The sequence below is a fragment of the Narcine bancroftii genome, chromosome 1 (assembly GCF_036971445.1).
Source record: "Narcine bancroftii isolate sNarBan1 chromosome 1, sNarBan1.hap1, whole genome shotgun sequence".
In the NCBI taxonomy this organism is placed as follows: Eukaryota; Metazoa; Chordata; class Chondrichthyes; order Torpediniformes; family Narcinidae; genus Narcine; species Narcine bancroftii.
In genome coordinates, this window is record NC_091469.1 from 360,508,268 (window position 1) to 360,531,730 (window position 23,463).

At 40.4% G+C, this 23,463-nt stretch overlaps 2 protein-coding genes and 1 long non-coding RNA gene across 5 annotated transcripts in view; 1 reads left to right on the forward strand and 2 right to left on the reverse strand.

The window, feature by feature from the left end:
- Positions 1 to 537: 537 nt before the first annotated feature.
- On the reverse strand, positions 538 to 3,560 carry LOC138750289 (uncharacterized). The gene is made up of 2 exons (XR_011349233.1): positions 904 to 3,560; positions 538 to 806 (listed from the first exon to the last, which is right to left on the reverse strand). It is a non-coding gene; the product is annotated as an uncharacterized lncRNA (long non-coding RNA).
- A 191-nt stretch (positions 3,561 to 3,751) lies between these two features.
- On the forward strand, positions 3,752 to 7,842 carry LOC138750275 (insulin-like growth factor-binding protein 3). 2 transcript variants are annotated; one of them, XM_069912380.1, is made up of 4 exons: positions 3,752 to 4,314; positions 5,269 to 5,492; positions 5,826 to 5,945; positions 7,101 to 7,842. In XM_069912380.1, exons 1-4 carry the CDS (start codon positions 3,969 to 3,971, stop codon positions 7,218 to 7,220), a joined length of 810 nt encoding a protein of 269 aa, XP_069768481.1. In that variant the 5' UTR covers positions 3,752 to 3,968; the 3' UTR covers positions 7,221 to 7,842. The 2 variants fall into 2 exon arrangements, with proteins under 2 accessions (XP_069768481.1, XP_069768485.1); XM_069912384.1 differs by having other exon boundaries at positions 5,272 to 5,492.
- The window catches only part of LOC138750263 (insulin-like growth factor-binding protein 4), a 119,141-nt gene continuing 103,465 nt past the window's right edge, over positions 7,788 to 23,463 (reverse strand). For both annotated transcript variants that reach the window (XM_069912374.1, XM_069912378.1), the window contains 2 exons: positions 17,892 to 18,020; positions 7,788 to 9,427 (listed from right to left, as the gene is read on the reverse strand). In XM_069912374.1, coding sequence (XP_069768475.1) covers positions 9,275 to 9,427; positions 17,892 to 18,020 — 282 coding nt within the window. In that variant the 3' untranslated portion in view covers positions 7,788 to 9,274. The remainder of the gene's footprint in view (positions 9,428 to 17,891; positions 18,021 to 23,463) is intronic.

The window sequence follows — 23,463 nt, forward strand, 5'->3', positions numbered from 1 at the left end:
CCAAATGACCAACAGTCACAATTTGTAGTTGTACAACCAAATACCCTTGTAATTAAATGATTTGAGATGGATGAAGGATTGACAGTAAGGGCACCAAATGACCAGCAGTCACAATTTGTAGTTGTACAACCAAATACCCTTGTGATTAAATGATTTGAGATGGATGAAGGATTGACAGTAAGGGCACCAAATGACCAAAAGTCACAATTTGTAGTTATACAACCAAATACCTCCAAACTGGCAAAAGTCTAAAAAATTTGTATGCTCTACAATTAAATTGGAATTTGATTCTATTAAAATTTCCTAATTAGAAGAGGAGAGAATTTGGAAATTAATAATCTCAGAATCCTGCACTAGAGGAAAAGAATTTCAATTCTTCACCATGTCAATGAGTAGCAATAAGCACTGAGTTTCCTGGAAACTTTCAGTAAGTCAAGCAGTGTCAGTGGAAAGAAGCAATGTTAGGGCTTCAAGTTCCTACCTCTGTCCAGCATCCTACTAATGTTCATCTAGCAAATATTTCCACTAGATTGGGACTTCAGTTTTAAAATATTTATTTTACAATGTGACCTTTTACATCACCAACACAAGATCCCAACTCATCATTGAGCGTAATTACTGTTGTAACAGAATAAACCACTGGCTTCAGTGACTCACATCCACAGCAATGAAGTGTTTTGAGAGGCTGGTGTTGAAACACATTAGCTTCTGAAAGAGCAGAGACATTCATCCATTCTTGTTTGGCTACCACAGCAACAGGTCTCCAGCAGATGCCATCTCATTGACTCTACATATGGACAATAAACCTGGACAACAAACAACAAGATGCTCTTTAGTGAGTACAACTCTTCAAGTCCTGGGCTTAATACCCTAGTGTGCAATTGGATCCTTGTTTCACCTCACCTCCAGACCCCAGTCCACCAGCAGCAATGCACCACTGATATGCACACTTATCCACGTGCTCTATCCACTTTACACCTATGACTGGGTGCCTCAGTATGACAAAAACACCATATACAAATTTGCTGATGATGTCACCATTATGGGTTGTATAAAAGTCAAAATACAGGAGGGAGATTGTAATCTTGGTTGAGTGATGAACTAACAGCAACCTCTCAGTTAATGTCACCAAGACCAAGGAGCTGTCATAGACTTTAGGAAAGGAAAACGAGAGGTATACAATCAAATAATCATTGGTGGATCAGAAGTGGAGGGGGTGAGCAACATTACATTTCTGGCAGGGTCACTATCTCAGAGGGCTTGTCCTTGTTCCATCATATTAATGCCATTGTGAACAAAGCACATCAGTTGTTTTTGTGGAGGTTCGGTATTGCATCGGAAACCTTGGCAAAACCTCTACAGATGTATAGTTGGAAGTGTACTTGACAGGCTGCGTCATGGCCTGTTAATGGGGGGCACTTATATCTCTGAGCAGAAAGCTGTGCGAAAAGTAGTGGACACAACCTAGTACATCACAGGCAAAACTCTCCCCACCATCAAGAAAATCAACATTGAACACTATTATTGGAGGACAGCCGCAATCATCAAGAATCTAGACCACATAGGACGTGCTATGTTTTCGGTGATGCCTTCAGATCTGAGATACAGGTGCCACAGGGCTCGCACCTCCAAGTTCAACAATAGTTGCTACCACTTCGCTATCAGAGACACATTTGAGTACTTGTACTTCGCTCAGTATTTATAATTCTCTATTTGAACAGTCCAATTGTTTGCCATTCTTTCTTTTTTTTGGAGTGAGTTACCTGGAAATAGAAATAGTCTGCACGCAGCAGAAAAAAAAAAGATATGTACTCTGAGAATAAATTTGAACTTAGAACTTTATTTTTTTTACAGCACGTTAGAAGCCGATTCTGGCCCAAATTGATACGTTTTGGAGGGTGGGAGAAATCCGGAGCACCCGGAGGGAGCCCACGCAGACACACTGGGAGAACTTTGAAAGTACTTACAGACAGCGCCGGCTGGGAACCGAGGTCGTCGGCACTGTCGCATCGTACCAGCCCTTCTTTACATTTCACCTTGATTAAAACAAAAAGGTTATTTCTAAACCTGGTTGCTGGTACCTTTTAAAAATACAGTGGCTGCCAGCAGGAAGACCAGGATGATTCGACTCCAAATTGGCCCAACACACAGAGATGGCAGCAGGTGATCAGATGAGATTCATGGCAGTGGGTCGGTTTGAAAAGTAGTTAAAACCACATCGCTGCTCCAGCACAGGCTTCGTGCTGCCCTCACCCCCAACACTGCCATTGCCACTACCATAAACCCCGCTCTTGACACCAACCCCATCCCTGCAATCACGAGGCTACCAGGAACAAAATGCTCCTTTGCAAAACGAATTCACGGGTGTAGAGCCAGGACCAACACCTTCTAAATTCAGATTCAATTCAGCAAAAGCTTATTTTTATCATGCAAAAAAAAATCATCAGCGAGATTCATCCGAATTGTTATGTGCAAGATTTAAAACAGCCGCAGGACGGCTGAAAGGGAGTCGCTTAGGAAGGAACGACCCCGTCGATTTCCCCTTTATTTGATTGCGCTTTTCTCCCTTGCAAAGCACGTCACTGTTACGCCACGATTCGCTTTGTGCTCGCAGAACTGGGTCGGAGTCTGGAGTCGAGTGGCTGGGAGTTGTGTCAAGGCAGGGCGGCAGCGTGCAGCCATGTCTGCCCATGCCTTTGTGTCCTTCCCCTCCTCTTCACGAGCTTGGCCCAGGGTGCGCACCGTTGCTAAGACACGGTTGAAACAATCCCCCACGCCTCGCCTTGGCTGCCTCGGAGCGCACGCGAGCAGGCAGCCTTCGCCGAGGAGCTGCAGCGAAACCCTTTCGATCCATTTCCAATGGGTGGCCCTAAAAAAAAAGTTGACAAGCTCAAAGAGGTTTGCCAAAAAAAAAACCTCCCGAAGCGACCCGGTGCGCTTGCAGAAGTTACGCGTGTCGTCCCCCGCTTCCATTCCACGCGTGCATCCCGCACGGTGTCGCAGAAATCGCAACTTCCTTATGCGTGCGTGTGTGGGGGGGGGAATACGAGCAGAGCTGCCGATTACTTCTTCGCTCCCTCGCTTGCCCAGAAATGCGCTCTCCTGTTATCTCTGGTCGGGCGGAGAGGGGCGAACGTGCGGCTGAAGGTGTACGAGATCCGACTTCGACGCGCTGGAAGCAACTGGTTTCCCAGCATGTGAATGGCGTTGTGTGCCTGTAACTTAACCCGCGCTTTAAGAAGACACCGCTGATTATGAAAGTTTACAGTACAAATCCAACGAGGCAGAATGGCTTCATCTGCTTCAGGTGGATGAGAGTCTGAATTAAAGTCTGTTGCATTCATCATCTGCAAAGTCACCCACTGTCACCATGTTCCCGATTCATCTCCCCAACGCCACAGGTCAGCGTTGGACAATGAAATGCATGCGTTCTCTTTGTTTTAACCTATGTTTTAATGAGGTGGCAAACTGTCGCGATCTCGGGCACCAGAGACAAGGTAATGTGGCATTGTGAACTGTCCTGGATGTTCCCAAGTCCAAGATTAGCGCTGGCATTCGTTATTCGTGTTCCGGGGTGGCAATGACTTGGGCGACTTTCGGAATGAGAGACAAGCAAGCCTGGGGGGAGTGAGGGGGGCAAAGAACTGCCCCGCCCCGAAACCTGTATCAGCAAATAATCAACGGCGTAAATCCAATGGGAGGCGAGTGAGTTATTCATATTCCGGGGGCGGGATCTCGCCTTTCTTGATATAAGGGAACCTGCCTTAGCTCTTGGCTTCTCGGAGTCGAAGAAAGTGCGAGAGGGTAAAGTTTATTTTTTTAGAAAAGTAAAATATCAAGGAAACTTTCCTGCAAGTTAGGTTTGAATTCAACGGAGCAGTAAACTTGCTTGATTTGAATTTGTTTTTTTTTTGTCTGAGGAGCTCTTTGCAAAGTGCCGGCTACCGCTGCCTTTGACAGGAATAACCATGGTGTACGCTTTGTGTGTACTGGCCGTGGCGGCGATCAGTGTGAAGCTGGCGGCCTCACTCGGACCTGTGGTCCGCTGCGAGCCATGCGACGGCCGGGCGCTGGCGCAGTGCAAGCCGCTCGTGCAGGGCGACTGCGAGCCGGTGAGGGAGCCCGGCTGCGGTTGCTGCACGACCTGCGCCCTCCGCCAGGGGCAGCAATGCGGCGTCTACACCGAGCGCTGCGCTTCGGGCCTCACCTGTCTGCCGCAGGCGGGCGAGAGCAGACCGCTGCAGTCGCTTCTGGAGGGCAGAGGACTCTGCACCAACGAGACGGCGAGAGTCCGCATCTCACAGAACGCTGCAGGTACGGACTGTGCACTCTTACACATTTCTCATTTCCCGTGGCGAGTGAAAGATGCTGCTCTTCATGCCGACAACAACCACGCATGCAATATTGCTTTCATCTCTGTTCAGGCTCTCCTACCGTGGAAGGGGGCTCATTCATGCTGAGGGCCACTGATTGCCTCGCTGTCTGGACTCTATAGTTGATACCCAGTCTAGGCTCCTACCCTCTGGGATATGGGGGGTGTTGACCCGCGCACTGTTTAAACAGTAGCTTCACTGTTAGGGGTTGGAAGAAACGGCAACATTGCCTCTTTAACAAGGCAGAGCTGCTTGGCGCTTTCGCCGGGGGGAGAGAGAGAGCAGACGATTGTGCCGGTTGATACTATTTTTAAAGTTTTTAATACTTTGAGGTTATGAACTAATATGAGATGCAGTGACTGTTGTCATTTAGATTCAGTCAAATTTCAACCATGTGGTTTGCTCCCAAGTTGTGCATACACGTGGAATAATCCCTCCACTTTCCTGTTGATACATAACTCTTTTAAATATTTTCTCCACCCCGTGAAACTATTAACCCAGCGATCAATGCACTTTTATATAAAAGTTCGTTTCTTTCCACTGCTGAAGGTAAGAAAACGGCAGACACCGGTGCTCACAAGGGGACAATTCTGCGGCCACTGTAACGAGCCGGACAGAATTTTGCGGAGTCTCATTGGCGATGTTAGCTTACCACCGTCTGGTGGAGGGAAGTATTAGCACGTTTGCTGCCCCAGCAATCCCGTACAAGGACAGCCCGGACGACCGGAATCAGCTAAAATACGGCGATGAAACAAAAGCTTTTGTGCATATTTTCTACTTCCAAACCCCCCCCCCCCCCCCAACACCCTTTGGACGCACGTTAAGCAGTTAACGAGGTTCACTGTTGATAAGCATTTTTGTACCAAACCTTGCTAACGTGCCTCTTTTTTACAAGCAGGAAACGTTAACCGTTCCGAGGAAGAAAGGAATGCCAATAACTCTGGGAATGAGTGGAGTCCCAACACACACCGAATGCCAGAGGGTAAAACTCATCAGCCCCACAGGAAGCTGCTGAGGAAGGAAGCCTCCAGAAAATCGCAGCTGTACAAAATTAACAATGAGGCAGAGAACACTGAGACGACCAACTTTTCTTCAGAAATAAAGCACGACACAGAATATGTGAGTTGAGCAGTGAACCTTGCAGTTAGTGTGAAGAATCTGAAGTTTGCACTCAACTCCTTTTTTCTTTACACCTGTGCTGATTTCCCATTTAAGACATTGAATGTGTAACTGCAAGTTTTTTAAAATACAAATCATTTTTTTTTCCAAACATTCACAAACTTGGGAAAACAGCAAAAGTATTTGTAATATTACTAAATAAAAGGAGCTATTTCCGTTCTTCTCGGAGTGCTTCCAAAATTACTGCTCAATAAAAAGTTCACATTTATTTAATAACATTATTTTAATTTGTGAATAAAATTATTAATGAGGGTTCATTTTTTTTTAAATCAGGGTCCTTGTCGGAGAGAAATGGAAGGCATCTTAAATAATCTGAAAGCTGTATCAATTCTGAGCCCAAGAGGTGTATACATTCCAAATTGTGACAAGAAGGGTTTCTACAAGAAAAAACAGGTTTGTAGATTTCTCAGTGCCAGTTTCTTTTTCATTTGATACATGTACTTTTCAAATTATGTGTAGGATCTATCTATTGTTTACCAGCAAAGGAATTTCACTGTACTACCCTTACCAACTTAAAAATCAAGTGTTTAACAACCACCTAATGTATTGACATTCAGAAGCTGCTGGGGATTAATTTATTGCATCAGTGCAATCTATTCTTCTTAGTCATTCTCTAAAACCAATTGCCAGATTTCACATTTGAATTTATTCTTGAACATAGCTCAAATAAATAAACTAAAAAGTTTTGAGAATTGTGCAAAAAAATTGCCCAACCCCATCCCTAATATTATTCATACCTCTGAATGTCTTGAACAGTGTATTTTTTTAAAAATATTGTGAACAAGGATACTATTTGATACTATAGCTTACATTTGATCCTCTCACAGTTGTCTAGCTCTCCCATAGCTGAAATCTTTAGTGATTTGGCTGGCAAGAGCACAGAATTTCACATTGGTTTGGTTTTGTATTCTTTCACTTGATGTTAAATTTGTGAGCATGGTTCAGCATTTCAATTGCTAAGAAAACTGACGTACACAAAATTTGATTTGATTTTAAAATTACAGTTAACCAAAGTGGAAAGTTCCATTCTGCACAGAACTTTTTTTTGTTACAAGTAGGTGATTTGGCAACAGGAGTCAAGGACTACTCAAGTCTGTCCTGCCATTCACTTGAACTGTACCTCACCCCATTTATTTACCTTAGTTCCATAAACCATAATTTCTGTGTTTTCATTTTCACTACTTTGAGGTTGATTAAAAGCCTTTTGAAATTCAAATTACTGAATTAGATGGATCATTACTTTTAAAATACTGTCATCTTGTACATATGATGCAATCCACTAGGATGCCTGTACTGTGACAGAAAATGAATTTTAAACCCTGTGCATTGTATATCAACTTTTGAAGTTCTTGTGTTACATCAGTTGCAGTCTCTGAAATTGCTAAATGTTGTACACCATCTGCAACGGGGATCACTATTTGGATGAAGCTTTGCTGACTATTGTAAACATTGGCTATTCTGCATAGTTGAATTTTTAAAGGGATTCTATTGTATCCTATTGTACACTTTGTATTCTATTTTTGATCCTTATCTTTTCCCTTAACGCAGTGCCGATCCTCTAAAGGTAGGAGAAGAGGTCTGTGCTGGTGTGTTGATAAATATGGCACTCGGCTGCCCAGCCTTGACAGGAATGGGGAATTGCGTTGTTACAGCTTTGAGAGTAAGTGAAGAAGCCTACAGCTCCTGTGGACTCTGCATGTGCGAGAAAGAGAGAGAAAGAGAGCGAATGACAGACATTGATCCAACAGAGACCTCAGAGCAACTGCCAGTAGGCATGGACTGCCTGTGTTCTAGAATTGTGAGATCTGCTGCCAGTTTTGGTTGGGAGAGGGGCTTTCTTCAGCCCAGATGATGCAGCTCTATCCTGCCACATTTTCTACAGCTCCCTGAAAGAGTGGGAGTTTGCTAATTCCCAAGAAATCTGCACTATAGTTCCCAAGGAAAAGGCACTTCAGAAAGGAATCAGGGAATCTCCACTTGACTATTTAAGAACAGCCTGTGACCAATTTGATCCTGACAGACTTTGTGCTCTTATGTAAAAAAATATTAGTGTATGCTACTACATATTTTGAAATGTCTTGTTCTGCAGGTCTGAAACAGGAACCTAGCCTTCACGGGTACAACTTTCTATAAAAGATTTAAAAGGGCTTTTGTTCTTTTTTAAAAAAAAGCTTTCATGTTACTAAAGTCATATGATTTTTCCTTAAATGAAATGAATATTCTGTTAGAATATGGTCTGTATTTAATATAATTATGTTTTTTAATAAACATTATTTAAACCAAATGAAAATGAAGCATGCTATTTTCTACAGCAATAAGTCAATAGATTAATTTGCATCATATTACACAAATTACAAATTCACATGACTGTTAATTGTGGATCATAATTATGTTATGATTTTCTGAAAATAAAATTGATGCAGTTGCATTAAAAGCACACATGCTATCATAATATTTTGAGAACAACTCTCATTAGTAAATGAGAAAATGTGAACAAATGTGAGTGTCATCTAGTGGTTACAGGGTGTACAACATCACCAGAAAACCCAGCTGGCAAGAAATCAGGTTTTCTATATTACAGTCTCCATTCTTTACTGGGTCAGTATGTTCATCATAACTACAAATAATTACACACAAATGTACCTGTCAGTGAAATAATACACTGTTTCATAGCATGGGTGTTGTATTTTTTAAACAAATCATTTGGCAACATTATTAGGAAATGTGCAGTTACATGTTCTTACGATGGATATTCAACATTTTTGCCCATTTAAAAAAAGAAAATAGAATTTTTACTCGTAACTTTTAATTTATTACTGGATATTATGATTAACTAGTTAAGAATGTAATGGTTATGTTTTATTTTACTCGTGCTTGAATGACCAAAAGAAGCAGAATTCCTTGAACAGACTTCAGTCAACAGTATTAATTGAAAAGTATTTTGTAGAACAAATACTGAAGTTGATAATCATTCATTATTATTACAAAAATACTTGACATGATTCCTTTCCTCATGCAGAGCATGGAGTGCAAAGAGTCAATACTAAGTTATTGTTTCAAAATATGAGGTGGGCAGTTTTATAATGATTATCTTTTCATGATTGAGATTAAATGCATTCATTGTTAAACTTTATAAACAGGTGATCAGCACCAAATGAGTTCATTTTCTCTGATAATCAATACTCAGATGTGCCAAGCATTGCACATAAGTTTGTGCTAAAGGTAAGAGCACAGGTGTCATACAGAATGAAGTCTGGACAGTATCAAAGTTCAAAATGTGGAGCTCCTTGATATCTTTGATCAAAGTATTGACTTTTGAGGTGACAACTGATGATAAAAGTCAAGAGATTTTGATTCCCTTGGAGTCATTGGCCAACCAATTGACTTTCAATTGCATTTGTAGCTAAGAATTCTTTCTCTACCCCACCACCATAACTGCTCAATGCTACCGTTTTTCAAACAGAAATTCATGTCTGCTGCTTTTTAGTCAACTACATATGCAAGTAGCAACAGTAGATTATTTCACTTGGCAATTCAGACTCATCATCTTAATTGTGACATTTCCTTTTTGTAAAATGCAATTTTTAAAACAAAAAACCAGGAAATAAATAGCTTGTATCCATGAAAGAACTGTAACCTTCCAGATATCACCTTCAAATGCTGTGTGAAATGGGTGGAAGAAAAGCAAAGATGTTAACATCACATCAGTTTCTTAATGCACTTCAGTTATTTTGCTCTGTGGATGTCGAAACGTGTCCGTTGTATCGGTGACATTGAGGGTCACCCCTCACTTCTGGAGATCCTGCGATTCTCTTTCCATTCCAGCGCTGGACACACCAACATCTTCCACGCTGCCCATCCAAAGATGACTCGCACTTTTAAAACATTAAAACACAATATTTATTGTCCTCTTTGTGGTTACCAGGTCAGGTGTTTATTTTAAAAAAAAGGCACTCAAAGATGGTGATTTTTTTCCAATTTAATTGCCCAAATTAATAGTGCACAACAGTGGTTCTTTTGTGTGCAGCCTTTATCAAAGAGATGGCATTGGATCTGATCTTCATGGTCAAATGCATAGCAAACTTTATTTGAGCCAGGATGGAAGCATACACCTCCTAGGAGAACCAATATTGCGATAGCAGTAAGACACTAATCAGACCTACAGTGGTCTGTGGTTCAGTTTTGAGTTGGAATGAGAAGAAGTCAGGAAATTGTGTCAGTGTTCCATTGGGCACAACACTGATAAAAGACAATTAAAATTCTGGGACTCTGAGAAATAGGGTCTACAGGCTGGTTAGGGCTAGTCAGCATCAATTTGTGAATGGGAAATTGCCTCATGAGCTTGATTGAATTATTTGAGGAGGTAACCAAGAAGATTGGTGAGAGCAGTTGATAGATGTTCATATGGACTTTAGGCCTACGACAAGATCCTGTACGGTAGACTCATCTGGAAGGTGAGATCACGTGGTGAGCTGGTCAACTGAATAGAGAATTGGCTTGATGATAGGAGACAGAGGGTAGTAGTGTAGGGCCATAGATTGGAGGCCTTTGAGCCTAAAGATCAGTGCTGGATCCACTGTTATCATCTATATTAATGACTGGCATGACAATGTAGTTAACATTGTTAGTAAGCTTGTGAATGACATCAAAATTGGTAATAACAAAGAAGGTTATGAAAGATTACCACAAGATCTCTCTGAATTGAAAAAGTGGACCATGGAATGGCAGATGAAACTTAACTCAGACAACTGCAAGTTTGTTCTTTGATAGGATAGATCAGGGAAGGGCCTATATGGTGCAGAGTAGGGTCTCAAAGAGCATTGTAGAACAGAGAGCCTTGGGGTTACAGATACATAGTTCCATGCAAGTGCTTGAATGCTTGACTTCACGGCTAGAGCATTGAGCACAGGTGCAGGGAGAAAATTATTCAACTGAACAGGACAATGTGAGACGCACTGGGAATCGTTTCTCCACTCTTGCTCGCCCAGCTAAAGAAAATATATTAAATTGAAAAAGGTGCAGAAAACATTTATTTGAATGTTTCCAGGACTGGCAAGGCTCTAATTATGTGCAGATGCTGGATAGGCTGGGACTTTCCCCCCTGGAGCATAGGAGCCCAAGAGGAGGTTGGGGTGGGGTGGGGGGGGCGGGGCGGGGTGGTGAACTTAGGTTTATAAAATCAAGAGGGGCAGAGATAAGGTTAATAGTCATAGCCTTTTCCACAAGAAATGATGAATCTAAGACTTGAGGGGGTGTTTCAGGAGACAAGGGAAAGATTTTGAGGGACCATTTCCTCTGGCTACTCATTCCATTATATCCACATAGATGATGGTGGATATATGGAATGAGTAGCCAGAGGAAATGGTAGAAGCAGGACAATTGTTATGAACATAATACATTTAAACAGGTGCAGGGATAGGAAGGATTTAGAGAGATATGGCCAAATGCAGGCAAATTGGACGAGCCGAGGGATTTTCTTTCCTGTGCTATAGAACTTTATGACTCTAAAAATGTCTCTTTGTTGGTGGCCATTGAGTTTTCCATATTCTAGTCAGAACAATCACGAGCTCACCAGTTTAATCCTGTTTCAGGTGTCCAGTCACAGCCAAAATGTAGAACCAACCTTATGGAGTTTTTTTGTGGAGGTTACCAGGAAAGTTGATGAAGTGGTGTGGATATTGTGTACATGGACTTTAGTAAGACTTTGAAAAGGACCCACATCAGAAGTTAGTCAGGACGGTTCAGACACTAGGAATTCATGGTGAAGTAGTAAACTGGATTCGACAATGGCTGGACGGGAGAAGCCAGAGAGTAGTGGTGGATGATTGCTTCTTGGATTGGAGGCCTGTGACTCATGATGTGCCTCAGGGATTAACAGGGGATCATTGTTGTCTGTCTTCTCTATCAATGATCTGGATGATAAATTGTAAATTGGATCAGTAAATTTGCAGGTGACACCAAGATTGGAGATATTGTGGACAGAAAATAAGGTTTTCAAAACTTGCAGAGGGATCTGAACCAGCTGGTGAAGCGGCTGAAAAATGGCAGCTGGAATTTAATGCAGACAAGTGTGAGGTGTCACATTTTGGAAGGACAAGCCAAGAAAGGACATACATGGTAAATGGTAGGGCACTGGGAAGAGAGGTAGAACAGAGGGATTGGGAAATACAGATACATAATTCGCTGAAAATGGTGTCACAAGTGGATAAGGTTGTTAAGAAAGCAAAGTATTGAGTACAGGAGTTGGAATGTTATGCTAAAGTTGTATAAGACATTGGTGAGGCCAATTTTGGAGGATTGTGTGCAGTTTTGGTCACCTCACTATAGAAAAGATCAGTAAGATAGTAAGAGTGCAAAGAAGATTTACAAGGTCTTCACGGACTGAGTTACAGGGAAACATTAAACAGGTTAGGAGTTTATTCCCTGGAGGGGTGATTTGATAGAGGTATTTAAAAGTATAAGGGGTATAGACAGAGTAAATGTGGATTGGCTTTTTCCATTGATTGGTTAAAGGTGAAAAGGGAAAATGGAAAGGTTTGGGGGAACATGAGGGGGATCTTCTTTACTCAGAGAGTGGTGAGAGTGTGGAACAAGCTTCCAGCTGAAGCAGTAGATGCGGGCTTAATTTTAATATTTATGGGAAATTTGGACAGGAATATGGATGGGAGAGGTATGGAGGGCCATGGATTGAGTGCAGGTCAGTGGAACTAGGTAAGAACACGTGGTTCGGCACAGACCAGAGTGGTTGAAATGGCCTCTTTCTGTGCTTTACTTGTATGGTTCTAACACAACTTCCATTGTATCATGCAAATGCTGCCTTTGTCATGATATCGATTATACCAAGACAAGGATATGTTTACCATGAAAATGAGCAATTTGAATGGTAGGCTCATTAAAAATTATGGAACGGCATAGTTCAGTGAGAGATTAACATAAATGGTTCAGATTCTTAACAGTGATGAAACAAAAAGAAAATTGAATTGTTTCTTTTGAAGAGTCATGCCGTATTCAGGATTCAAATACCTGACTCAAGCTAGCTCTTTGAGCAAGACTGTGGACTGGTACACTGTTGAGGATATTATCTTTCATTCAAGATGTTAGACCAAAAAAATGTACATCTGATGGGTCTCATTCAAAAAGCAAAAAATGTTGCATAAATTCATACTCCCTCAATATTAAAGCAAAGTTAAAGATGGATCTTGAACCCAAGAGATTTTTTTTATTCAGAGGCAAGGATAAGGCAGATCATCTGTCATGATGAATGATTTACTTCGATTTCGAAATATTTCATGTTCATTAACTTTTCTTCTTTCTTTCTTTGGCTTGGCTTCGCGGACGAAGATTTATGGAGGGGGTAAAAAGTTCATTAACTACACCCTAGAAATTCCACTAGGTGGCGCATTAGTCTTCAAAAGAAGGACAATTGCAGGGACTCAGGTATACAATATGCCACTGACTACAGAAAATTGAAACCTTTATAATCCCAGCATGTTTCCCATATGTTTCATATTCCTTTCTCCAGGAAGAGATAATAGAGGAAATTTTTAAAAGTTGTCAGACACCAAACAATGGATTTTCAGGAAAATGCTGAATTGTATTCTTGTTCGAGTGTACCAAGGCATTCATCTTCTATAGCCCATGTGAGGGAAAGTGCAAGTTGATAAAATATGCTAGCTATTTTCTTAATTGTGTTATAAAGCAATTTTTTGTCTTATAAAATGCACTTCACATGTGATATTTTATGAAGTGGGTATACATGCAAGTATGCAGACATTTTTAATACATATAATACAGCAAATAATGGTTTATTGCTGATGGAGGCGGGAGACATAAAGAAGGTTTGTGTCTGGTGCTTCTGTGATTCATTTCAGCCAATAGGAGATGTGATTGGTGGAGGGGAGATGTATATATTATATATGCACACACACTATATATACAGACAGTATACACACACACACACACACACACACACACACACACACACACACACACACAGACACACACACACACACAGACACACACACACACACACACACACAGACACACACACACACACACACACACACACACACACACACAAAGTATATATATTAGTTAAGGTATGTGTCTAGTGCTTCTGTGGTTCATCGCAACTAAAGGAGATGTGATTGCTTGTTGAAGAGATACAGAAGGAAAGTTGACCAATGATAGGTAGCTCAGGAGCAGTGGTCATGTAGGAGGGTCAGTGTCTGAATGGGCTTTGGGGCTTTGGAGTGGAGAGGCAGGACCTTAAAATGTAGTTTTTGTTACTGTGCTGTAGAAAAACTGTTGTCAAACAAAAGAGGGTGCAAAGAAGATTCATGTGGATGTTGTCAAGTCTCGGGGGCTTGAGGTATAGGAAAAGATTGAGCAGGCTAGGGCTTTATTCATTGGAGTGCAGGAAAATGAATCTCATTGAAGTATCCAAAATTGTAACAGGAATAGATCAAGTGAAAGCAGATAGTCTTTTGGTTGAGGTGGGTGTGATTTGACAGGATCCTGAAAGTAACTTATTTTTTGCAGTTGGTGAGTGTATGGAATGGACTGCTGGAAGATATGGTTGAGGCAGGTACTATTGCAACAGTAAGAAAAATATTGGATGGTATATGGATAGGATGGGTTTAGAGCAGCCATTCTCAATGGGGCCATATGCCCCCACCCACCCCCCCCCCCACCCCCCCGGGAGCCACAGCACATGTAAGCGGGCCATGGACTGAAATTATAATTGTTTTTGGATTTTGTGTAGTTAGTAGGAGAGAAATATGGAAGAAACCAACTAAACGACTGCTTCATAGGGAAGGGGGACCATAAATTTTGAGCAGAGACCAAAAGCAACCAGATCCAAAAGAGAAGTTTGAGTATGGGTGGTTTAGCGCAGTATACAGGAAATGCAGGCACATGGGACCAATGTAGGTCGGGCTCTTCGGTCAGTGTGGGCAAGTTCAGAGTGTGCTGAAAGGCTTGATTCCACGCTGAGTGACTGAGTGATTGTAACTATAAATGCCAAAGGGCAATTCATTGACACTGGTTTTAGAGCAAACAATATAATACATTCTCTGTGCACTTCAATTTGCTCTCTGTTACATGTGTAATGCCACTTTCTTTACTAAATTTAATTCACAAGATTGACAGCAGCATGCAGATTGAAAATGAATTTGTGATGCAAAACAAAACATCTTCCTAGGGTACATATTTTTTTTACATTTGTATCTATTTCTATTCCAAAATAATAAATCTCTATTCCCCAGTGCCACTGGGCAAAGCAACCACATACTCACCATCTTTACTGGTTTCCTTACAAGTAAATGATAATTTGATGAATTTAAATCCATTTTAAAAGTTTAGAATTAAAATCTACCTTACCAGCATTCTTAATATTTTACATAGTTTTTAATATAGATTGCTTGATAAGTAGGTCTTTAAAAACATGATTTACAATGATGTCTTGATAGTAATTGGCTTTTCATAGGTATTATTTAATTTAGCACCTTTCCAGATTAGTCAAAGGATCTTTAACCTGAAACCTTCCTCCATCATCAGATGTTGCTTAATCTGCCAAGTGTTTTTGTGTTATTCATGCACCAACCAGCTTCTAAGACTTTTTTTCCATGAATTTCCATGGATGTGTTGGTGCCATCGGCAGGACCAGTAATTGAGGTGTGAGTAAAACAAGAAAATCTGCTGATGCGGGCTTCAGTTCAGTGCAGTGCACTAAACTGCTGGAGAAACCAGCAGGTCATTCAGCAGCCATGGGAAGTAAAAGGCAGGAAACGTTTTGGGTGTGAACCATTCGGCAGGAATCGGGAAAAACAGATATCTGAATAAAAATGTGGGGAGAGGAGGAGAGGAAAGGGAAGGGAAGGAGGAAAGCACAGGCTAACAATAATAGAACTTGGGAGAATAGAACAGAAATAAGCCAAAAAGTGATAGGGGAAGAGGGCAGAGGGGTAAGAAGGGTAGCTCTCTGATGCAAGGAAGGGGTGGGGAGCCAGAGGAAAGGAGACAGGAGAGGGGAAACAGAGAGACTATGGGAGGAGGTTCATGGAAATTGAAGGGGTTGACATTGATCCATCTGATTAAAATGCCCAGACAGAATGTTTAGTGTTGTTCCTCCAATTCGTGGGTGGTCTTGATTTAGTAGCTTGCAAGGCCATGGACAGACATGTCAGACATGAGGCCTCTGCCGTCTCCCCATATCACCTCAACTTCTTTCTCTACTACCCTCCCATCTGTATCCACCTACAATCTCTTTCTTGTTAGCATGTGCTCCTCCATTTTCCTCTTTCTCCCCTCTTTCTTCTCCTTCTCCCCCCTCCCTTCGCCTTTTTCTGTTGGTGCCTGCCTGTTTTTACAGACTCCTGACAAAGGGCTCGGGCCTGCAATATTGATTGCCTTTTACTTCCTGTGAATGGATGCTGTGTGACCTAATGAGTTTCTCCAGCTCCTTTTTGTATTGCCATCCAGCTGGATAGCTTTCCAATGACTGCTGCTATAGAAGGCTTGGGATTGGGAAAAATAGGCTGACATTTGGGGCTTGCAGTGAGGATGGTGTTGGATACAATTGAACAGTGGAAAGGGAGGGATGTCTAGCTCCTGATGGCACATTAAAAAGATGATGCAAATTCCTTATGGAACAGGCAAATCTCAACTCTTTTCACTGTCAAATTCATGAATCATAAAATGAAAATTAAAAAGACTCCTATATGCACTATGGGAATGTAAAAAATTTAAAATATCTTGCCACTCCATGATTTGAGAACAGATGCAACTCTCTACAGTGGGGGAGAAAATGATAAGCACTGATTAACTAGCATGAGAACCAGTTGATTTTTTTCTGTTTAAACCCACACACTGGGGCTCTCTTGCCTAGCGAGGAGAGGTGAGGGCAGAGTGAGTGCATTAAACATGGAAACATGTTTGTGAGTTGTATTACACAAACTTATCAGGTCCAGCTGTCATTGATTATTTAATGGGAAGACAATGCAACCACAAGTAGCTGTAGATCTGATTGTAAAACACAGTCTGTGGGGTTTCTGTGCAATGTCAGCTTCTGGGAATTCAGGTGTCTATAATCTTCCTGTGTTTACTGATAATGCTGACATTGTCTGGAAGGAGCTGGGGAAAATCATTTTACTACTTTAATAGCATTGACTGCAACATTGGCCACTGGGTAGGAGGCATGAGAGAATGCAAATGCTGGAAACTGGAACAAGCAAAGAAAACTGCTGGAGGAACTCCATGAGCCAGACAGCATCTGTGGAAGGAAAGAAGCAGACAACATTGACTTGAGATCTTGGATCAAAGCTGAGAGTGTAGAGGGGAGAGGCAACAGCTCTTTGGAAAACATTTGGAGAAGAATCTTTTCACCAGGGTGTGGTTTGAATCTGGAAAATGCTGCCTCAGGAGATGGTAGTTTCAGGTACACTCATAACATTTGAGCAGTCATTGGATGAACATTGAATAGAGAAGGCTGTAGATTAAATAGGATGGAATAATGTAGATAGGGGCTTGATGATCATTATGGACAGGGTAGGTCAGGGACTTAGCTTCATGGTGAAATAATGATAGATAAAATGTATACAGTGTAGGGTAAGGTCTACACAAAATGCTACTCCACAGTAATATGGGGAAGGATCTTTCTTCAAATGGTAGTGTGAAGAGGAGGAAGGAGAAGCTCCCTTCTGACCACTCCACTAACTTCCCCATACAGATTTGTACACATAAATGAAGATACAATTTAGGATGATACCATTATAGCTGACTGAAAAAGTGTACCAAAGTCCATAATGCAATTAAATAGAAATAAAGGGTTCACTGGGTGAGTTAAGCAGGAATCAAAGTTTCATGCAAGTATATTGTTTGATGGATGAAGCTTGGTGCAGCAACCTAGATTGTCTCTGACGAGGTCTCCAAAAAAGGCAACTCAACTGATAGGCCAGATTCTCAAATATCCCTATGGTACTCCTTGATAGATCTATCAAGAAAGAGCAAAATAAATGTTTACCGGATGAGGTCCAGATCGAAAAAGACATAACCATGAAATTAGAGCCAGGTTATTCAGGCATTATGTCAGCAAGTTCTTCCTCACACCAAGTTTCATGAAGATTTGGAGCTTTCACTAAAAGGTGCAGAAGCTAGCTTGGTTAAACATTTCAGAAATGAAGATGTGAGATGTTCACACTCTCCTATTGACAACCATTCAAATGAAGTTGAAATATCTAATCCCTAGCTCTAATTACATGAGAGAAGAACCTTAAGAATAGAATAGCCTAATTTTTTCAATAGCCTTCATTATCTTTTTAACACCAAGATTTCACGTACCTGCTTCAGGTTGTAGAATCCTTGCTTATCACAGTTGGGAATGTGAAACCTATAAAGTTCCTCATTGGTACGCTGTTGTGCCTGCATAATCCTGTCAATCGCTCGTTGCATTTCTTCCTGGCAGGGTCCCTGGGTAACGTCAGAAGCGCATTGTTATTGTAACCTGGTACTTCTTGGATATTCTCTGCAAACTTGATATCAACACATAAATGTAGATGTTCTATATTTTTATTTATTCTTGGTTCAATAGGATTTCTAATTCTAGAGGTAGGTTGAATGTTATGAACAATTTATTATATTTTGTCATCACTAAAATCAAAATCATTTAATCTTTTGAAACCTTCCTTTATTCTTTGATATTTATCTGTTTTTCTCTGGTATTGTACTTCAGTTTGTACTTGTACTTGTTATAATTGACTTTTGTAGATGCAGTAAGCAAAAATTCAGTGAATTTATATTGAATTGTACTCCTAAGTGACATTACACATTAGTATCATCGTAAATTAGCAAAAGGTCAGTAAACCTTTGAATAGAACTATCTGTTTAACATTTGTGATAAAATAAATAATAAGGAATTTGAAAGTCTCAACCACATTTCATGATCAGGTTGAAGTTATTGTCACATGTATCAAGATGTAGTGATAGTTGTTTTGCAAGCAGACAGTTCAACATCTCATACATAGTACAAGTAAGACATGGTACAGAAATGGAGAGATACAGAGAGAGATAAGTTGGTGCAGAGCCAAAGCAACATAATTTTGCTATTTTGAGCTTTGTTCAAGTGTCTGATAATGGTGGGGAAAAAAAAAACTGTCCTTGAATCTCATGGTGCATGATTATGCTCTCTTAAAGCTTCTTCCTGAAGAGGTGGAAGTGCAGAGAGTGCAGCCGAGGTGGGATGAGTCTTTTAGTATATTGTTGATATTGTGGTTTGCTTGGCACAAGTCCCAAGTCCTTCTATTTCTCTTCTGTACTTTTCCTTCTCATTGTTCGAGGTCCTGCCTAAATGGGGGCATCATTTGTGAACTTATAGACAGAGTTCTGCTGTGTTTGGCCATAGAGTCATGGGTGTACAAGGTTTACAGAAGAAGACAAAGTATACAGCCTTGTATTGCCCCTCTGTTGAGGATGATCATGAAGCGTAGAAAGTTGTGAATTCAAGAGCAGAGAGGAGTACCGGGACAGAAGTCACATAACTTGGGGAAGAGTTTGGTACTATTGTGTTGATGGAGCAGTAGTTAATAAATTTTAGTTTGGTGTAGTCTACATGTCTGGATGTTCCAGGACTGAGTGTAGAGAGATGACATTTGCTATGAACCTGTTTTGGTGATATATGAACTGGAATAATGAAATTTCTTCACCTTAACCTTCTTGTCTCTAGCTACACCAAGTCCATTAATATGCTCGCTGACCTTCATTGCCTCCCAGTGAAGTGCACCTCGACTGTAATCATTTAGGCCTTGTTTGCAAAACTCTTCATAGTTTTGTCCCTCTCTATCTCTGTGATCTCCCCAATCCCAGTAACCCTCTGAGAATCCTGTAATGTACAAAATATTATTTGTTTTTCCCTAAATCTAATCACTTTGCCACAGCTGCAAAAATTCTAACTCCTCAAAACATTTCTGCTTGATGTTTCTTTAAGACACACTCAAACATGTTGGCTAAACTTTTTATCATCAGCCTTAATATCTCCTTTAATGACCTGGCCAAATTTTGTTGTGAAGCACTTTGGGTTTTTTGATTTTGATAAGTGCACTTGATAAGTATGAGTTGTTTGTACTGATGTTAATTATGTAATCATGAGAGCATTTATTTTGCGGTTGTATACTAATCTGCTCCATGTTCCACATTTTTCTTTTTTATTGTTTTTGCTGGGCTTGGATGAGATTTCCCCCACAGACCATTGCAGACCATGTAGTGAAGATGCTGTCACGATTATCTAGTGTAAAAGGGATTAGTTGATTTTGCGACAATAATAATTTGGGTAGGGAGGAGTCACGTGATGGAGTAGTGGCCGGTAGGAGAATACCAGCCCTCTCCAGAAAAGAAGGAAAAAAGTGAAGAAAAAGCAAAGGCCCAGATACACAAAACACAACAAATAAAAGATAAAGGTGTGGAGGAAATGGCACCAAAGAAAGAAAAGCCAAAAACAATGGGAAGAAAAGAACAAAGAAAGACGCAGGAAGAGAAAGTTGAAGGTCTTACCTGTACGAAAAAGCAGGGACCTGCCGTGGAAAGAGGAGCCCACTCCCTGAGGTCAGTGGAAACCCCACAGGGTTGTGACCCACCAAACGCCGGACTGCAAAGATGGCTCACGGAGTCAAACAGAGGTGAGCAACTGCGCACGACAAAGACAACACCGACGGGATGGGGGACCAGCTGTGGAGTGGAACTCTACAGCATGAACATCTGAGAATGATCCAACAGCAGGGCTCCCAGCGGGAAGATACAGAAAATAACGGGAATGGGAGGGGTGAGAATGAAAAAAGGAAACCAGAGACACAACAGATAACCAGCCCAGAAGAAGAGGACCAACATCAAGGCACCATAAAAAAAACCCAACAAACTGAGACAAACAGCCCAACAAGAAAGTCAGAAGAGACACAGATACAAGGAAGAGAAGTGTAAGACACAAACCCTAGAGCAGACACAGAAGAAGAAGAAGGAGAGCATCAAGCTCTGCACAGAGAAATAGAAGATAAAAGGAATGGACAGTACATAGATTAAAAAAAATTCAAGAATATATGGAAGCATTAAAAGAATGGCTGACATGAGAATTAAAAAGAAGAAATAAAAAGAAGAATGAAAAGTACAGAAGAAAAAGTGAGTAGATTAAAGCTGATCATAACAGAAATATGGAAAAGATTAGAAAAGGTGGAAGAATGAGAAACAGCCGTAGAAATGGAAGTGGACGACTTAAAAAGAAAATTGGAAGAAACTGATAAAAAAGTTAAAGAAACACAGGAGTTGTTAGCTCAGAAGATGGATATAATGGAAAACTATAATAGGAGAAACAATATAAAGATAGTGGGCATTAAGGAAAATGAAGAAGGCAAAGATATGAAAGAATTTACAAAAGAATGGATTCCCAAGGTCCTGGGAATGCCAGAAATGCAGGAAGGAATGGAAATAGAAAGGGCACACAGAACATTAGCCCCAAAACCACAGCCACAACAAAAACCAAGATCCATTTTAGTAAAATTCCTGAGATATACGACAAGAGAAAATATATTAGAGAAGGCAATGAAAAAAATGAGAGAAGACAAAAAGCCACTGGAATACAAAGGTCAAAAAAATATTTTCTACCCAGACATAAATTTTGAGCTCCTGAAGAAAAGGAAGGAGTTTAATGCAGCAAAATCGATCCTATGGAAGACAGGCTATAAATTTATGTTAAGATATCCGGTGGTGCTTAAAATAGTTATCCCGGGGCAGCAAAGCAGACTGTTCTCAGATCAGGAGAAAGCACGAGAATTTGCAGAATGCCTACAAAACAGAAAGAGAGATGAAGAGATGTAACAAGAACAGAGAATGATGGCAAACTTCATATAAAGAAGAAAAATAATGTATAAGTAAGAACTAAGGAGGGGTAGAAAAGGGAAGAAAGGAAGTAAGGGGTGAATAAAGAGGGTGAGCTTTGTTAAATGTGAAGATAAAAGTCTTTTCTGGAGGGGGTTGGGTGGGAGAGAATAACAGTCACTGCGAAATCAGTTGATGCTTGTGAGCGGGTTCGCAATCCAAATGGAGAGGGGAGTTGTGGTGTTGTAGTTGCCCGGCAAGGGACAAGGGGCAACTCAGAGGGGGTGGGAACTTTTGAGGTTAAGGGAATTTTAGATGTGGGAATAGTGGAAATATTTTATGTTTTAGAAGTGTTGTCTTACAGTGTATTCAAAAAAAGAAAACAGAAATGGATAAGGAGGAAAGGTGGTGATGAGGAAATGGAAATGAAAGGTAAACAAAGTATGAAATGGCCATGTTGAACTATATGACTTTAAATATTAATGGAATACATAACCAAATCAAAAGGAAGAGGCTGCTAGATTTACTGAAGAAAGAAAAAATTGATATATCATTCATGCAGGAAACGCATCTAACTGAAGTGAAACACAAGAAATTAAGGAGAGACTGGGTAGGGCACGTAACGGCAGCATCATATAATTCAAAAGCCAGAGGAGTAGCTATATTAATCAATAAAAATGTACCAATCAAAATAGAGGAGGAAATAATAGATCCAGCAGGGAGATATGTAATGATAAAGTGTCAGATATATTCAGAAATCTGGAATTTGGTCAATATATATGCACCTAATGAAGAGGATCCAAAGTTTATGCAAGATATTTTTTTCAAGATTGTAGATACGCAGGGGAATATATTGATAGGAGGGGACTTTAACCTTAATTTGGACTCAAAGATGGATAAAGCTGGAAAAAAAGACTAGCAGAAAGAACAAAGTAACAAAATTTACAGTTAAATTGATGCAGGAAATGCAACTTTTGGATATACGGAGGAGACAGCACCCAAAGGAGAAGGAATACTCATATTATTCGGGTAGACATAAAACATACTCAAGGATAGACCTGTTCCTGTTGTCAGCCCACATCCAAGGCAGAGTTAGAAAAACAGAATATATAGCTAGATTGTTATCAGATCACTCACCCCTGTTATTAGCAATAGAGCTGGAGGAAAACCCACCGAGAACATATAGATGGAGATTAAACTTCATGCTACTTAAAAGACAGGATTTTAGAAAATTAATTGAGTGCCAAATTAAAATGTACTTTGAAATAAATATAGAATCAGTGAAAGATAAATTTATACTATGGGATGCAATGAAAGCTTTTATCAGAGGGCAGATAATAAGTTATGTAACTAAGATGAAGAAGGACTACAATCAGGAAATAGAAAGGGAAGTAGCAAGTACAGAAAAAAAAATTAGCAACAAGGGAAGATACAACAAAAAGAAGAGAATTGGCAGACAAAAGAAAATAAAATACAAAACTCTACAAATATACAAGTTGGAGAAGAACATAATGAAGACAAAGCAGAAGTATTATGAACTAGGAGAAAAAAATGCACAAAATACTAGCTTGGCAGCTTAAAACAGAACAAACTAAAAGAATGGTATTGGCATCAAGGAAAAAGGACAAACAAATTACATATAACCCAATGGAGATCAATGAAAACTTCAAGGAATTCTATGAGCAATTATATCGAACTGAGAACGAAGGGAAAGAAGACGAAATAGATGAGTTTCTAGCTAAAATTGAACTACCAAAATTGCAAGAAGAGGAGCAAAACAATTTAATAAAATCATTTGAAATAGAGGAAATACAGGATATATTAAAAAAATCTACCGAACAATAAAACGCCGGGAGAGGACGGACTCCCAATAGAATTCTATAAAACATTTAAAGACATTAATTCCTCCTCTCCTGGAAGTAATGAACCAGATTGAAGAAACACAAAGGATGCCAGATTCATGCAAAACAGCAATAATTACAGTAATACCAAAGACGGGAAAGATCCACTAACACCAGCATCGTATAGACCAATAACTCTACTCAACACAGAT

Bases quoted from the DNA above. Each gene is read 5' to 3' on its own strand.
- LOC138750275 (XM_069912380.1), top strand. From the start codon at position 3,969: ATGGTGTACGCTTTGTGTGTACTGGCCGTGGCGGCGATCAGTGTGAAG. The intron at 5,493-5,825 runs GTGAGTTGAGCA...TTTTTAAATCAG, and splicing joins TAAAGCACGACACAGAATAT to GGTCCTTGTCGGAGAGAAAT. The intron at 5,946-7,100 runs GTTTGTAGATTT...CCCTTAACGCAG, and splicing joins GTTTCTACAAGAAAAAACAG to TGCCGATCCTCTAAAGGTAG.